Genomic DNA, 17,486 nt, shown 5'->3' on the forward strand with positions numbered 1-17,486 from the left:
ACTCAAACTGATTTTAGCGCCATTATTAAATCTTATTATAATTTAGTACTTCTGTGGAGTTATATTTAGAAACGTACTTAACTTAATTTTCATAAAATTATGAGAAACTGTGACACTAAATATGGAACAGATAACTTCTAGAAAACTAATTATCATACGAAAAATTCTCTGTGTTACTAAAGAGCAAAGTCAAAGCATTTAAATACAACTTTGTTTGAGCCATTCTATTTGCATATCTTTCATTTATATTTTTTACTTTAATTTATGATCGCATGAGACGACCCACATCATTTGTAAGCTAGTAAATTCTATACCTTGAGTATGTTACAAAGTATCATTCGTTTAGATCGATCGTTCATTTAGATGTAAAAGGATACGATACAATATAACATGGGAACACACTTAAAGTGCAGATAACATGTCTTGGTATTTATAAGTTTTCTGCGAAATTGCTGTTGATTCAGAATTTCTTTTACCTACTATTTGCAGGAACACGAGCCACTTCTAAAAATGCCCGTTGCAGGAAAAGTTGCATTAATTACTGGTGGAGTTGGTGGGTTAGGAAAGGCTTTTGCTACAGCTCTATTACAAGCACGAGCGGCAGCCGTAAGTTGTATTTCATTAAGGGCTTTTTTCTTTTTTTTCGATCAGCTTTATCAAACAAAAGAAGAAAAAGGTGCACTGGCCAGACCTCCGGCTCAATTAAAAATAGTGACATTTATGATTGAAATCTCTTTCTGACACCCATGGTGAGTTTGCGCAGCTCAAATCTTACATCTTTTAATTTTTTACGCAGTGCTTTGAGCTCTAAATTGTTTAACAGAAATCCACTATTTTTATCCTATTTCCTAATCGTCTTACTTTTGTAGAGATCTATATGCATTATTTGATATTGTGTTTCGGCCATCTGGTAGGTATGCTTAGTGGACATCAATAAACGTGGAGAGGAAACAGCTGAAGAATTGCGAAAAAAATTTCCTACCAACCAAACAGTAGAATTTTATGAATGTGATGTTACCGATTACAATTTGTTTAAAGGTGAGAGATTATTGGAATTGTATTCTTGCGGTGCTGCATATATTAATTAGCTGAATTAATTAGCACTGAATACATTATTAGCAATGGCTAACCAATAGCGATGGAAAGAGCATGGCTTTTTGTATTCTGCCTAGGTGCATTTGACTTTACGGAGAAGAAATTTGGAGGCATAGACATAGTGTGTAATAATGCGGGTATAAATGCATTGGATCATGAAATCGACAAGTCTATAAAGGCTTTTCGACTTAATCTTGTAAGTATATTCAATAAAAATGACTAATTCTAGCATTATATTTGTTGTACTTGAAATATCTGCTCAAGGTCGTATATTCGCTCCATCAATGTATGTCTTATTACTTTTAGGAAGCAGTGTTTTTGGGAACGAGGCTAGGCCAAATGTACATGGACAAAAGTAAAGGCAGAGGAGGTGGAGTTATTGTAAATGTAGCATCAATGGCAGGTGAGCACAACTTCTCTAAATTAGAAAATGGAAGCCAGTTTCTCAAAAACCTGAAAATCATCAGGTTTTTGCTCACCTGTGTCTCAGTAGGATATTAGTGTTTTCTGTCCAATAAGTTCTCATATTATACGTATGTAAATTTATTTTCTATAATTTTACATACAGTACCACTTTTGATAACATAGACATGCTCTAGTTAGCATTTTCAGTTGTTAGCTGTATTTCTTATGACATCTGTCACTTTAATTGTTGAGTTACTACAAAGATTTATGGGCAAAAAGTTAATTTTGTTCATATAATTTTGTAGCATTTATGCCCATAGAGAATTGCATGGCATACACTGGCAGCAAAGCTGGAGTTGTTGCTTTAACAAAAGTAGCAGCGGTATGTATTATTTAATTTTATTAACTTTATATAGTATTGTTACACCAACTTGATTCCTGTAATGTTAGCGTATATAGTATATAAAGACTTCGTCTTACAGCTGGTAACATATGTGTCAGTATGAGGTTTGCCTGGTGCATTAGTCATATATATTTTGAAAAATATTTACCAAGGGTGCACAGCTGTATTCCTTCAAATCTCTCAAGACTAGCAGTTTTTCATAGAAATACTTGCGCTGAGTGGGATTAGAGCTTAGATTAGATGCTAGCTGTAGGGAGTTAGCTTCTCTTTACACTTTATCACCTTATTCTTCTTATCAAGACTCGTAAAACAATGAGAATGAGGTGAGCCATTGTTTACTGATTAACATAAACTAGGAATAGATATGATTTATAGAAACTAAAACAGTTCATTAGCTGAGAGCTTATAACCGATTGTAGTTGATAGGCATACAAATAGAGCAAACATTGAATGATGACATAAGAATATGTTACTGTAAAAGATTATATTTCTTATTTTAAGCAACACAGATTGTAAAATAATATGTTTATAAATCAGTGTTACTTGGTTAATTTTGATTGTCTTACTGTCACAAATTCTGGGCTTAGCTATACATGTAGGTGTATATGTAATTTAATTATTATTGTTCACTTTTGTTTTTGATAATTTTATTGGGTGTCGCTAACACTTTGTGTTGTTTGTGGGCATATAGCATGGTTCGCTGTGACTACTGAATAGTTTATTTGAATATGCTCTGTACATGATCACCGCATGACTCATTGTGCATTTCTCATAATTACGCAATTGATGCAGAATGCGCGTGTTCGTTCAGGAATTTTCTTGAAGTTGTGTTTATAAGCAGGTAGTCTTCTGCAGCAAGAATCAATTCTGTTTCAGAACTTATTCAATCAGGTTTTGCTGAGGTATTATACGTAAATAAAATTAGTCACATTTCAGTTCGGCGTTGTTCATCTTATCAAACCGGTAACACTTACGCCGATATTAGCTGGATATTATATAAGAAATGTGTGCACCATGTCTGTGGGTTTGATTGAGAATCCAAGTGGCAACATACATGCAAGTATAAACCGTGATTCTAATTTTTAGTCTGAAGCCAGCTTGGAGGAGTATGGAGTGAGAGTCAACTGTCTGTGCCCTTCCTTCACTGACACACCTATACTTGACTACGTAGAAGGTTTGTATGGCTACTATTTTGTGTGATATTAAACTCAGAATGTTGCACTCTGCAGTACATATTAGAGTGAGTTTAAATAGCAACGATACACTTGCTGTTGTTACTCAAAAACTCAACTTACTGTTGACGAGTTTTGCGACATGTAGCTGAGTGAGTTCAGATAGTATACACGTGTTTGCGTCTGTCCAGTTATGAGAGCAGATCTGTGTAGTTGTTGGTATGGATGTAAGAGCAGATCTGTATGGTTGTTAATATGGATGTAAGAGCAGATCTGTATGGTTGTTAGCATGGATGTAAGAGCAGATCTGTATGGCTGTTAGCATGGATGTAAGAGCAGATCTGTATGGTTGTTGATATGGATGTGAGAGCAGATCTGTATGGTTGTTGATATGGATGTAAGAGCAGATCTGTATGGTTGTTAATATGGATGTGAGAGCAGATCTGTATGGTTGTTGATATGGATGTAAGAGCAGATCTGTATGGTTGTTAATATGGATGTAAGAGCAGATCTGTATGGCTGTTAGTATGGATGTAAGAGCAGATCTGTATGGCTGTTAGTATGGATGTAAGAGCAGACCTGTATGGTTGTTAATATGGATGTAAGAACAGATCTGTATGGTTGTTGGTATGGATGTAAGAGCAGATCTGTGTGGTTGTTGGTATGGATGTAAGAGCAGATCTGTATGGCTGTGTTGTTGTAAGAGCACTCATTGATCAAACATGGCGACGGATAGTACTGTATGCTAACCATCAATGTTTACTGTTCCCATAACAACTAGTATTTTGAGGTAACACTAGGAATCTTGTATCTCTGGAAAGCATTTAAGAAATAATCTATGGATCGGAAAAGTTAGTAAATGTTTTTGCATTTGCGATTTAATATCATGATTTCAAACTTCATACAGGAACAAGGGAGGCCATCAATATGATTCCAGGTCACCATATCCTTAAACCAGAGTTTGTAGCCGAAGGTTTTATGCAACTCGTTGAGAAGGAAGATCTCAATGGTGCTATCATGCGTGTAACCCCGCAGAAGGGAATTGACTTTTACAAAGATCATAAACGAGTTCCATCTTTCTCAGTTGCCCCTAGCAAGCTATGATCAGTTTAAAGAATCGTTTTAATAAGGATATTTTTTTGTGATTTTGCTACTTCTTTATTGAATGTTCTTAAGATGATAAGAGTGCTTATCATTTTATGTGGCATCTGTCAAGGGAGGCTTAGCATAACATATGGTTTCCTTTAGATGTCATGACTTCTTATTACTTTTTATAGACATGGTTTTGTAATAGTGATCTAAATCAATTTATGTTTGTTTGGCTGTTTCGCAGTAATTTAAGCCTGGAATTTATATCTGTTATTAAAAGTACCTAGTTGCAGATGGAATTATTATATCATGTGTTGATTTCATACACACTCATCCTAGCGTTCTTGTAATGCTAACTGAGGAGGCTCCAGGAGCTCTAAAAACCTAGCTTCCTTTTGTTAAATAGACAGATGTTGTCATGCTATAGTTTTTATCACACTCATTTTCAAATAACCCTATGAACACATTGCTTCATTTTTGTGCACCCGCTGATCATAGAGCTACTAGAAATGCACAATGAGTAAAAAATAGCAGGGCTTCAAAATTAGCATATTTTTGTTCAGTTTGGATTATTGAAATATCCTCACACTATCAACCAGATTAATTTATATATATATATATTATTTATTTACAGAAGCATCTATTTGTATTGGTGTAACAGCTTTAAAACCTTGTACTTTCAACCATTACAGTACAACCCAAAGTATAAATCGGATTCAGCAAACAAATATGATTACAAACGTGGAGTTGTCTACTCCTTATACAATATCTCAAGTTCCTAAATAGTTTAGGAACACGGGTTACACTGCGACATTTCCAGCCTCATTACGATGGCAACATGCAAAGGCGCATCGAAGTGTAATTATCTTTAAGAAAACGAATGATGTGCTTTAGAATCTGTATAGCGTGAAGTTAGCTTTTAAATGTAAATCGATTAAATCAGTTGAAATGCCAGGTATAACCAGCATTGCTAGGTTTAGTCCAAAAGGTGGAAGATTACCGCCACTGAGTAGGTAAGGTAAACTCTTATCTTCGCGTTAGAGAAATATGCTAAATATATAGAAACAGCAATATCCTGCGTGTATGTCTGTAGTCCCAGTGTGAAAAATGTATCGACGCTTTCGCTGTTTAACAGTTATTGCAGAGTATTTATGTAATGTTTCGTTAGTATACGTTGAGTAGTTGTTATTTACATACTTTCTAAATAGAGTAAAACTAAGTTTGTCTGAATTAGGATTAAACAATTACTTTAGAGAAGCTGAGGATGCCATTGATCATTCATCCCACCGAAATAGTCCACTGCAAACCACATCAGCTGCGGGCAGTACATCAGCTAAGACATTATCTAACAGCAAGGTAGGTGTAAGGTATATTGTCATTATCTAACCATAGGCTATCACTTTTTGCGTCTTGAGATCATTACCTAGTGAGTCTAAATTAAATTAAGTGCTAAATGATTTTTATACAATCACTGTTTAGTGTCACAACAATAGTTTGACTGTTGCAGCTTAGAAACTATAAACTTCCTAGCTCCTTCAACAACAGACAGGTGATTACATTAGCCGACATGATATATTACCTCATACCGAAGAGGCTATTAGAGAGCTTTAATTTCTGCATTATTAGCTTTAAAAAACGTTAATCTGTTAATGGCTTTTTATTGCTTGTTATCTGTTTATTACCTACATGCTATTTCCATCACTTTGTCGAGGTTTTACTGATAAAAACCTCAAATTAGATTACCTTAATATTTTTTGTCTGACAGTTAAAGTCGTTTAAAAATTTCTTACATATCAGGTGAGCTGGATAGACATGTATTTTTTTGCTTTAAATCATCTTAGTTGCTTTGTTCAGCTGTTCGTCAAAGTTTTAGCTTTAGCTGCTTGGTTTTATAACTATACATTTTTCATATGCAGGGATTTACAGTGAGTCAAGCTAACATAGCCAGCACAAGACCAAAATCTCCCAACAACTTGCAAGTAGCACTTCAAACAAGTAAAGATATGTCACCTGCTATTAGTAGTCGAAAACCTCGATTTCTTGATGATTTGGAAAACTTTCTTATCAAAGAATTGAGTTCTTTGGGTGTTGAAGAAATCGAAGCAAATGATACACGATTACAGGTAAGCGTTATTATGTAGGTATATCAGCAACTTTTGCCTACATGTAAAGCTTAGGAGAATTACACTACAACAATGGCTTATCAGCATACCCCATTGATTGCTGAAATGGTTTATTTAATTTACAGTAAAACTTGTACATCATGCGAAAAACAAATTCAGAATTGAAGTAGTTAAAAGTTAAAACTTTTGATCTTACTCAAATGATAAGCAGCGTATTCTAAATGAGACATTGTTATCCTGTGAGTCGTTTTAGGCTATTTGCTGCAAAAGTTTTAGTGACATTAAAACAATCAAAGTATCAAACTAAGCAAGTGTCATTTAATTAATTGTTCTGATTTAAGCTCTATTAATAAAACCTACTTTTTCATTGCGTGTGTCTGCGCGCATACGTATTTCCACCTATGTACCCTAAATCGCTCTGTATTTCCACGCTTGTAATTGATTTTTATTCAACTTTACGCACATATGCTCTGTGCCTTCATCAGGTCGCCAAAATATTTGCTTTCAAACCTCATCTAGTTTCTGAGAATCAGTTTTTCAAATACCCACCTGATTAGAAACCTAAGGATAAATTGTAGATAATGTCTCATGCATTAAGAAAATTGTCATTAATAAACGTTGTGGTCATGAAACCAGTGTACCAATTTGTACTAAAAATCTACACATGTGCTATGAGCTATCTGTTTGAATATGAAAGAAATTCTAGGCACCACTGAACTTAATGCTAGTCTTAAGCCAAGGCTTTCTCATACAGAAATCATTCACAGGCGGTGGTTGGCCTTCCATTTTATATTTGAGAATTTTAATTTCTATGCAACTAAAAAGTTTAGGTGGGATCTTCTCTTGTAATTGCATAGTTTTCAAATATTATGTGTACTTGACAGGCTCACAGAGAGGTCTTTGAGTATTTAATCGAAGATTTTAAAACATACAAACCGATATTCGCTGCCATAAAAAATGAGTATGAGATGATGCTGCAGCACCAGTTTGTCTACATAAAGCAACTTGAGCCTCTACAACAGATGCTAGTCACGGTGACTGAGCAGTGTGACAATGAAGTTATGAGGTTACGAGATGAAGAGAAGAATGGTGGGTGATTCTATCACAGGATTTTTAGGCTATCAACTTTGACCAATAGTGCTGTACATCGTATCTTAGTTTCATTATCGCTATTGTCGGGTTGGTTTTTTATTTCTTTGATAAAAAATCATGATAGGGTATACAGACTGACTAACCTGTGACTGTTCTCTAAAGAGCAGAGATTTAGATACAGTCAAACTTCTACTCACAATTGCTATAACATACGGTTTGCTAAAATTTAGAAACTTGTTGCTTGTAGGAGAACAATTATTGTAGGTTTAGTTTGACACCAAATAATTTTCGTTACTTTACCAACAATTACATCCTATTATGCATCTTAGAGAAGTCTTTTACTCTAATTTTTAACATGTTAGATGGCTCAGAGCTATGGCAATCAAACAGACGCTTTTTCAACTCGCAGCCATCGCTACTGATAACTACATGTAACTGTATATACATACTGCTTAGATGATGGGTGTTTGCTAAGACTGGACCACAGGCTATTTCATACATTTAAAGTTGTCACAGTTTGCTCAACTTACTGTTCAGTCAAAGACAAAAGTGAACCTTTGATCAGCGACTGCAATCGCTAAGAAGATTCTATAATTTATTCTGTGCTATAGTACATCGGGTTCGGAGTGGCTTAAAATAACACAATGTGAATGTCTAAAGATAAGCGATGTAAAATATATGCAGTACCCTAGTACTCTAGAATGTGATTAAAAACATGGCAAATCTACTTTAGAAATCTATGAGCTGAAGAAAGAGAGTGAGAAGTTGCAGAGTATTATAGACTCCATAAAGAATGATCTGCTGGCTCTGCAAATACAAGTAGAAAGACTTGAACAGAAGTTGTCTGATCAATATGACAAATATCGTTCAGAGGTTAGACAACTCTCTACCAGCATTCATAAATTGTGCTTGCAGCTTCAGTTTGATTAATGACTGACAAGCTGGTGGTAAATATTTCAGCATTAAAAAATGTTGATGGCACCTCAATGTACTAAAAAACACATGTCGGTGTATAATGAAAAATATTCTGCTCATTATACAGCGGTTAATTTTGGAAGGCATTCGCATCTAACATATTATTTGCTTATTTATGTTACATTAGTAAAAACATACATGTTCTTTGGTTAATTTAAAGTTAAAGTAAAAGTCAATTATTTCCTAGGTTATCTAGAGATAACATGGGCTCTATTTCAAACAGTGAGTAATGTAGAGAGGGACAACTAACATGTCGTCACCAAATCTTTTAGAATGATTAGTTGATAGCCCGATGGTGGTCATCATGCTATATTACGCAGTGAACTGTGATTATTTGACAATAATATGTCATTTGTAACTTTTAAGAGATTTCCTGTATGCCCACATTGAAGGTTTTAGTTGTTTGTTCATTTAATGGCTCGGGATCCTAGCCATCGAGCATTCAGTATGGCGCAGGAGCTATAGCTACTGGAGTATTGAATAGGCTATATATATTGAATTTGCTATATTATCATTTGAAAAATTATGTGCATCTTGACTGCTTTATTCCGCTATTCTGGGTCCAGGTCAGATATTGCAGGAGCTGGCCTCTCTTATGGTAGCGTCTATATCATAGCCAAAGAACTATTTAAATAAAACTTTGTTACATCAATTGTCGAAAACTCAGAACCTTTTTCATTTTTAGCCTTTTCTTTAAAAGAAAAATAATGTGATAAAGATAAAAAACTATTCATGTTTTCATTATTGAATCATCATACATGTCTACCTATGTACATCAGTCAGTATAGAGAGTTTGTATCATACAGGCCAACGCTCGCAAGCTGCTTGTCTCAGACATTAATGACCTGAGGCTTCAACAAGAAGAGCTAATCTTGCAACAGCAGCAGGCCAGCAACAGGGATGAATCAGAGGATGCAGGGCTGATGAGAATAGCTCTTAAGTAAGATGAATGACATGTCTTCTTTTTGTGTAGTCTTTCTGATGATAAACTTCCAAGTGTTCCAGTCTCCACAAAGTTTTATTCCATGAACACTGTGTGTAATCGGAAGATAAGATCACAATAATTTTATTTATTGATTTAACTGGATCCACCTGTTTTGGTTTTTAAAGTAAAGCATTGGGTGTACTTCTGTGTCTTTGTATTAGCATATGGTGTAATGGACAGATATTTTGTAATTAGGCCTTATACCTGCAGTAAAGTAAAGCATTGGGTGTACTTCTGTGTCTTTGTATTAGCATATGGTGTAATGGACAGATATGTTGTAATAAGGCCTTATACCTGCAGTAAAGTAAAGCATTGGGTGTACTTCTGTGTCTTTGTACTAGCATATGGTGTAATGGACAGATATGTTGTAATAAGGCCTTATACCTGCAGTAAAGTAAAGCATTGGGTGTACTTCTGTGTCTTTGTATTAGCATATGGTGTAATGGACAGATATGTTGTAATAAGGCCTTATACCTGCAGTAAAGTAAAGCATTGGGTGTACTTCTGTGTCTTTGTATTAGCATATGGTGTAATGGACAGATATGTTGTAATAAGGCCTTATACCTGCTGTAAAGTAAAGCATTGGGTGTACTTCTGTGTCTTTGTATTAGCATATGGTGTAATGGACAGATATGTTGTAATAAGGCCTTATACCTGCAGTAAAGTAAAGCATTGGGTGTACTTCTGTGTCTTTGTATTAGCATATGGTGTAATGGACAGATATGTTGTAATAAGGCCTTATACCTGCAGTAAAGAGTAGAATTGTGTGCGAGTTGACATTCCCTTCCTTACAACAGCTAGCCCATATATTTAGTGATTTTATATATAAGACACAGAAGTGTTTGCCATATGCAATTCCTTGGTTTGCCCATCGTGTATTACTAGTACCCTGGAAGTATGGTGCGCTGTGAGAGATTACCAGCTGTGTATATAAAGCACAGAGAATAAGTGTGTGCATAATAATTCCAAAGCAAGTGAAGATGAGAGAATAAAGCAGGTGGTAATATGCAGAGCCGCCACCTGTACTGGGTTTGATCCCTGTTCAGCGCTACCTTTTCTCTCACCTGCTACCGTGCCTTCAGACGGACAAAAGGATTAGAGTAAGCTTGTAGCAAAGATTAAAGTGTAATATAGAAATTCAAATTACATAACTACTTGATTATAAATTGCGATAACCAACTAATAAATAAAAAAATTTGATTGAAACTAGTTTTTTAATTCTATTTTTAACATTTAGCCTATCATTGAACAATAAACAAAAGGTTATATAACTGCATCAGTCTACAAGTTAGGAGTTGTTCTCCTAATATAAATATGTCACAGTGTCTTGCTCCTTGCATAACTCTTGTAGCTGAACTATGTGATGATTTATTATTGCAAATGAAACTGGGGCTCCTTACCTGCGACAGCTGTATCATATTATTAATACTAGCATGTCATAAGCAGCCAGGCTGATGTCAAAGATTGTTTGTTGCTGCTGTATAGATGTTACTGTCATATTAAATATTGCATCTATTAGCAACTAACTACTTGTCAACTTTGAATAAGCATGTTTTAGGTTAGTCAATCTCCAATCAGTTATGCTGTTTGTAGAAAGACGAGGGAATCTGAGAAGGCCGCTAGTCAAATGCTTAACGACATCATTGCAAATTACGGAGATGTCATACCAAAACAAGATTTTTTATCTCTCCAGGAACAGTACAAGGCCTTACAACAGACTGTCTCTGAAAAGGCAGCAGAGTTCGATCAGCTGAAGGCGGAGCATGAGTGAGTTTCTTGAACAGCACCTTTGGTAGCTTGTCAGCATCTCTGACAAACTTTCTTTTTTTTAGCCTTTAGTAGTTGCTCCTCTGGATGCAATAAACTAAAAAGTATTGTGCCTCATGCATTTATGCTACAGAGATGATTTTCACTCGTCGATAAAATATGTAAGAATTATCCCCTTTTAACAATGTAATAACACATTTATATATAGTTCGCTGCTGGAGACCCACAAGCAGGTAATAAAACAGAGAGCAGAGTTTTATCAAGAAAGAGAAAGGCTGAGGGAGATGGCTACGCCTCGACCAGACTGGCCACGATGTGGAGATGTCATCGCTGGAGGTAAGTGCTTTCCGCAAATGTAACCTAGAACTTAATTTTTTATATGATACAAGAGTATGATCAAGCAAGAAATTGGCTGGTTCAGCCGTTTCCTAGGTAGTTTATCAGTCGTAGCACCGTGACTACCCAGAAATGTTTGCTAGGTATCATGCTGTAACACATTGCTGCAATATAATAACTATAAAGTGCCATATTATTTCATAGCGTATTAGTGTGACGATATGTTGTACTTGCAAGGCTTGTTGCTGCATCTACACATATGTGCTAGCTAGGGGCGGTATTGTAACTAAAGTAGTTCTTGTTTATTATGTTGGCTACCCTTACATTCACATATTTGCTCGGCAAGATACTACATCTTCACATTACACTATACCATGGAATGATGTGACTGTACAAACAGACTATACTTGCTAGGGATGCAGAGGTGGAATGAACTGTCACAAGGGAAGAGCTCAGATGAGATGGTATCCATACTACTTGATGAGCTAGCAGGCTCTAGCGCTGACAGCAACACTCCTGACTACTTTGATGCTCTCGTAAGGATATGTCATTTGTGATTTTTTGAATGCTGAAAAAAATTTTTCTGACCGAACGCATAGTATTAATTACCTACTTGCATTGACGTGCTTCTTATGCCTTTTGGTCAGCAGAAGTGTTATCTCATCCTGCTAGATAATTTATTTTACAGCAACTTGTTTACATTGTCAGAAGTGTAAGATCCTTGGGATAAACATCAAACCATGTGTAGTTATTTTACGGTTGCTAGTAGCTGCCTTGTAGTTTTTAGCAGGCAGTCCGACATTGATCTACAGTTAATTGATATAAAGTAATTGGAGAATATTGTTTTATCCAGAGTCATTGACAGTAGTTGATCAGGAAGTTGTATGTTGCTCAGTTGGAGTTATGTGCACATCATGGGCAATGTGCACATCATGAGATTGTGTTGCCTAAGGTGCATACCCTAAGCAACACAATCCTTTTTTCAGAGTTTATCGGTATGGTATGAACTTGACTTCACCTTGTTATCTTTCTAAGTCTTCAGTGATTAGTGAAAGTGTATTTGTGACAGGGAACCGGTGACGAGGTGCCGTTCTATTTGAGAAAAGAGGAAGGAACAGTGAGGAACAGATATCTTGGAAAACGCGATACAACTTTGCTAATCAAGGATGTTTGGAAAGAAAAAGACATCTATGACACTAACCAAGTATCTATTATTGGGCTTAAATTTAGAAATTTCTATGACACGCGGCAATGTTCAGTTTCTCTCTGGCATCTGCTGATTTGATTCGAACAATATGCTACTAGTCGCACAGTCCAACTGTTAGCTAAGAATGGAAGACGTAGTTCTTACTGGTTTTCTATAGAGTTGCCCAAGTCAAAAACTTATTCTGCTGTTTCGGCTGTTTTTGTAGTTACTAAACTTGAAACATTCTTAGATTATACATCGGTGGCAGCTAATGGCAGGTGGCAGGTAATGGCAGGTGTGCAAGTAATTAAGTAAACTGCATTTTAAGACTTTGTAATCTCATAAAAAGCAGTGCCTTTCTTACTTGACAGGGAGCAGCAGAGAGAAACTCCATGTCTCAGTACTTTATACACTATCTAACTGACAAATTTCCTGATGATGCGGAGATGGTTGCAGAGTGGGCATACAACGTGGATAATGCATGCCAGAGATATGTCCATGATGATAAACTGCAACTCTTCTACAACGTAATCAATAGCAAAGTGAGTCTTTCTTATTCCTGCTTGTGTTTGGTTTACTGCTCCCCACTCTCTGATTTGCTAGGTTATATGGTTAACAAGCTCTAATTATTTTTTTAACAATCATTCTGGGCATCTTACCAGGAGACTTAACATGAATTAACATGTTAACATGAAGTAAAACGTTAATACAAATAAATGTGTTAACACAAATTAACGTGTTAATATTAATTAGCATGGTAACAGTAAATACTCAGCTCTTTTCAATCTAGGCTGCTGGCTCATACTGCCAAGTATAGCCCATTTTAATAATTTAGGCACAATACTTTATTCGAGTCATTTGCAATGTAAGGATTTAGTGTTTGAATAACGACGGACTAGCTATTTTAGCAGTGAGCGCAATGCTCAAGATTCATTTCTCACAAAATGATATCGTGTTATGTCATTTTAGTTGACAACAGCATAGTTTTCGGAGGCAGAAGCCTTTTAACCGTTTTAGCCTTTTAGCTTTTTACGTTGGAAATCTCACATTATCTTTTCATTGTTGAAACAAGGTAAAGAATGTCTGTAAGTCACTGCAATGTGTAAGTCACTGCAATGTGTAAGTCACTGCAATGAGTAAGTCACTGCAATGTGTAAGTTCACAGTTTCTACGGCACCAGTTGAACTAATCAGCTAGATGCATTAGAATCTGTGGCTCAACATCTGTAAAATGGCTAAAATTAAAAAGTATTTTTTTCAATGCAGACCTTAATATTGTAAGCAGAATATAAGCGGTGTATCTTCTCCTTCATACAACAATAAAATTGAGTAAATAATTGTCAGGATTTTCAAATGGTAAATTGATTTTTAAACTAATGTACTTGAAAAGATTAGAATGAGTGAAATATAGCTAAAAATTCAAAAGATATTCTACAAACTACATGTATAAGGCCCATTCAATAAATAAGGTGAATTGGTCCATAAAAAGAATTCTATTACAAATAGAATTTTACAATTTGTTAATTTTCAATGTAATCTCTATGCAAATGACACACACTTCGTCATCGAGGTACTAGCTTTTGAATGCTTTCAGCGTAGAAATCTTTAGATTGACACATAATTTTGATGAGAATTAACTGATAAGGTATGAACTTCCTTGTTCCTTGTTCAGGTGGACCAGGAGCTCTACTTCAGCCAGCTCCATGCCATTGTTGGCCTTCTCCAGCTGCTCAATAAGGAGAACGAGGAGCATGATCCCCCAGATGAGTTCACTGTGGAGGAGTTCACACAAGTCCTCACTACCTATTTCTCTGGTCAAGTCACTCCTGCCGAGGTCGAAGACTTGGTCAAGGCCGCTCAGCTGGAGTTAGACGACCCTGAAGCTAAGACTATCGCGTTCACGAAATTATTTTTTGAGGTAGTTCAAATCATTCATGAGTCTGCTTCTGTTTATTAGTAAATCTAAGGGAACTTATGCTTTTGCTTTTAGAGATAGTCTTTCTAGAAAACTCATTATTAGTTCAAAACTTTGTCTAGTTTATTTTTCATCTGTCTCATTTTAGCTGCAAATAGTTATGTGGTGACATGATATTTGCAGCATATTTTGGTTGCTTCTTTGCCTAACATTGCAGCATGAAACCAAACATATTATGGTAGATTTCAAAGAAGTGCTTAGCAACGCATAAGGGTGCTGTCAAAACACATTTAACTTTTGCTGCGACAGTAATTAGACTGTCAACACTGCCATTGCATGCTACAAACCTTACTCATGTGACATATCTATAGCAAATCACATTGTTTAGTGGTAGGGATAGAACTTGCCTTCATCAAACGCTGCTATGTTGGCCTTTTAGGATGATGAAGGGAAGTTTGGTCCATTTGTTGATGAAGTGAAAGCATTGCATAACAATGTACGAGTCAAGTACTTTTCAGAAATTGTCGAGTCTCTGAAAAAAGATGGGTAAGTTGTCAAGATGTAGGTTTATGCCGAACTGATTTAAAATTATAAAAGAATTTTTTCGTGTAGATAAATCTAGAGACTATTTTTATTAGAGTAGACACTGACGGTTGCTCAATGTTGTGAGTCAGCACAGAAACATTCTAGCAATCAAACCCTTTGTTGTGCCGTGAGAATCATTTTCTTGTGGCATAAGTATATCATACGCCTATACATTACTGCCAGAATCAGATTACAATAGATATGTATGCGCAGGCCATTCTCTAGGGAGTGGCTATCAATTTAGGCATTTCATCTTATTCAATCATGACAACACTTGCTTCCGATTAATTTAACTTGTGAGGCTTATTCATTATACGCGTAGTTAACATGATAATAAAGCGAAATTATATTGTAGAGTTATTGATGAGGAAAATCTAGGGCTACGCTTTAGATATTCAGTTTAAAATTATGAAAGGTTTAAAATTTTTCTTAACTCAATTGGCGAATAACAACAACTAGAATACCGTGAGATATAATAGCAGCTCTGGCTGTCACTACAGAGGTTACTTGTGTACCTAAGTGAAACACATATGCAGTTATTTGTCAAGAGTTATCTACCCTACAATATACAACAATCTATCTATGAATTCAAGAGAGCTAAACCTTAAACCGAGCCTGAGATATTATATCATTTAAGTTATACCTGAATTGGTATGATTAAATACTGTTTTAAAACTAAGGAAGCCATGAATTTCTGATGTAATATTTCTATAGAAGGTATTTACAGATTTAAATAAGGAAATTGTGAAATTGCTTGTGACAAATAATTTTTACACATTTTTGATTACAACACATATTTCTTAGATTACGATTTTTTCTCCAAATACATGAATTAAAATTGGCACCTTATAATTTATTAAGCCTTAGAAAGGTGAGAATACTCTTGTTGAATCTAAGCAGATTCTTTTATGAATGTACATGAGCAATTCCTCAAAGATTAAGTATGTCTGCTTAGCTTAATGAGAGCGGAGGCTGTGCGCGTGTTTTTAAAGAGCCATTGTTGTACAAACAATGGCTCTGTGATCTTGGCTGGACATGTCTGAGTCCAGTGGCAAGGGAACCTCGTCCACTGATAGACAGGCCCGTTGGCAGGAAGCGATATAAGGCTGAATGTTATTCCTGTCACCATCTGTGGCCTTATTTGGGAATTGGACCCCAACTTGTTGTTTGTAGGTTGGTGCTCTAGACCACCAGGCCACTGCTGTACTGGTTGAATGAGTGACATGTTGATGGTTAATCTGTCTTTCTCATCACCTCATTCATAGACATAGAATCAAATGCTACCGAACTTAAGGCTTTATGAGCTGTAATAAAACCTTTATAGTGACATCAATTGATGCATTTTCTGGTGAGCTTGTGTTCAATTTTTTCTGTTACGGTTTAGAGTTGTTCAGCACAGTAATATGTCGTTATTATATTTTTACAGACTGGAAGAAATAGCTCCTGAAAATGTTATAGTGGCGATGACAGCGGTTGACCCTGATCTTGAAGACAGCAGGAAACAAGCTACAGTTGCTTGGGTTTACAAAGTTAAAACCAAAGCTGAATTAGATGCTGCCACAAGCATCAGCCTAGATGAGTTGAAGGCGCGCTTGAACACTGTGCATATTAAGAAATTCTTTTGATGCCTTAGCATTGTTTATTTTATTTTGTTGATAATAAACCAGCTATTGTTAATTTCTGAACAAAGAACTTTGTTGAGCGTGCATGTTAAGGGTATGCCATTTGTCCCATTATGAGCCACAGTGTCATTCCGACTAAAATGAAAATAGCAACACTAATATTTTTTGTTTTGATGTATATTGTCTGTAATTTTATAGTCTGATATAAATATATTGAAGCTGTGGAAACGTATTTACTATTAAGATGTTTATCAGCTGCCATATGACATAAGCAGTGGCTATGTAACATGATTTAGTTTGCATGCAAGTTGATAGGCAGCAAATTATATGCCACCAGAGTCAGGCTATGAGCCAAATTAGTTTCTCAGCAATTACTTAATTGCATTCGAGCTCGGAGTCGATGCTTATAAATACGCTGCCAGTTTGCACTTTATCACACACAAGTGTGAGGCTATTCGCAGACAATTACATTGGGTAAGCTTGTTTCCATCCTTATACTGGTTTGTGTTTGATATACACAAATTGTTTTATTTTCAGCTTACATACTTCTCAGAAGGCGTATGGTGCTCAGAAAAAAATATTTAGCTCAACTCGTAAACAAATTTTTAATGCAATATATTGTTAAACACCTGATCTGTGTTTATGTGATAAAACTCAGCCAAGTCGGTTTCCGGTCAAAAAACAACCTTTTCAAATAGTAAGTGAAATGTGTATATTACTCATCAGCACCCAATGCT

The 17,486-nt window shown here is 35.7% G+C and overlaps 2 protein-coding genes across 3 annotated transcripts; both read left to right on the plus strand.

The window, feature by feature from the left end:
• Positions 1–489: 489 nt before the first annotated feature.
• LOC137391562 (15-hydroxyprostaglandin dehydrogenase [NAD(+)]-like) lies at positions 490–4,653 on the plus strand. Of its 2 annotated transcripts, none has more exons than XM_068078074.1 (7): positions 490–606; positions 915–1,038; positions 1,173–1,291; positions 1,402–1,498; positions 1,806–1,873; positions 2,990–3,077; positions 3,983–4,653. In XM_068078074.1, exons 1-7 carry the CDS (start codon positions 511–513, stop codon positions 4,177–4,179), a joined length of 789 nt encoding a protein of 262 aa, XP_067934175.1. In that variant the 5' UTR covers positions 490–510; the 3' UTR covers positions 4,180–4,653. The 2 variants fall into 2 exon arrangements, with proteins under 2 accessions (XP_067934175.1, XP_067934174.1); XM_068078073.1 differs by having other exon boundaries at positions 1,806–1,882; positions 3,983–4,645.
• A 369-nt stretch (positions 4,654–5,022) lies between these two features.
• On the plus strand, positions 5,023–16,896 carry LOC137391227 (translin-associated factor X-interacting protein 1-like). Its single transcript, XM_068077635.1, has 14 exons — positions 5,023–5,177; positions 5,418–5,520; positions 6,081–6,287; positions 7,172–7,376; positions 8,113–8,252; positions 9,161–9,294; positions 10,933–11,106; positions 11,315–11,442; positions 11,857–11,978; positions 12,512–12,646; positions 13,000–13,170; positions 14,300–14,545; positions 14,982–15,088; positions 16,554–16,896. Exons 1-14 carry the CDS (start codon positions 5,113–5,115, stop codon positions 16,750–16,752), a joined length of 2,136 nt encoding a protein of 711 aa, XP_067933736.1. The 5' UTR covers positions 5,023–5,112; the 3' UTR covers positions 16,753–16,896.
• Positions 16,897–17,486: the final 590 nt, after the last annotated feature.

Source organism: Watersipora subatra, chromosome 3 (genome assembly GCF_963576615.1).
Source record: "Watersipora subatra chromosome 3, tzWatSuba1.1, whole genome shotgun sequence".
NCBI classification, from domain to species: Eukaryota; Metazoa; Bryozoa; class Gymnolaemata; order Cheilostomatida; family Watersiporidae; genus Watersipora; species Watersipora subatra.

Coding starts and splice junctions, on each gene's coding strand:
- LOC137391562 (XM_068078073.1), top strand. CDS start 511: ATGCCCGTTGCAGGAAAAGTTGCATTAATTACTGGTGGAGTTGGTGGG. Junction 1,039..1,172: donor CGATTACAATTTGTTTAAAG/GTGAGAGATTAT, acceptor TATTCTGCCTAG/GTGCATTTGACTTTACGGAG. Junction 3,078..3,982: donor TATACTTGACTACGTAGAAG/GTTTGTATGGCT, acceptor AACTTCATACAG/GAACAAGGGAGGCCATCAAT.
- LOC137391227 (XM_068077635.1), top strand. CDS start 5,113: ATGCCAGGTATAACCAGCATTGCTAGGTTTAGTCCAAAAGGTGGAAGA. Junction 7,377..8,112: donor ACGAGATGAAGAGAAGAATG/GTGGGTGATTCT, acceptor AATCTACTTTAG/AAATCTATGAGCTGAAGAAA. Junction 15,089..16,553: donor GAGTCTCTGAAAAAAGATGG/GTAAGTTGTCAA, acceptor ATATTTTTACAG/ACTGGAAGAAATAGCTCCTG.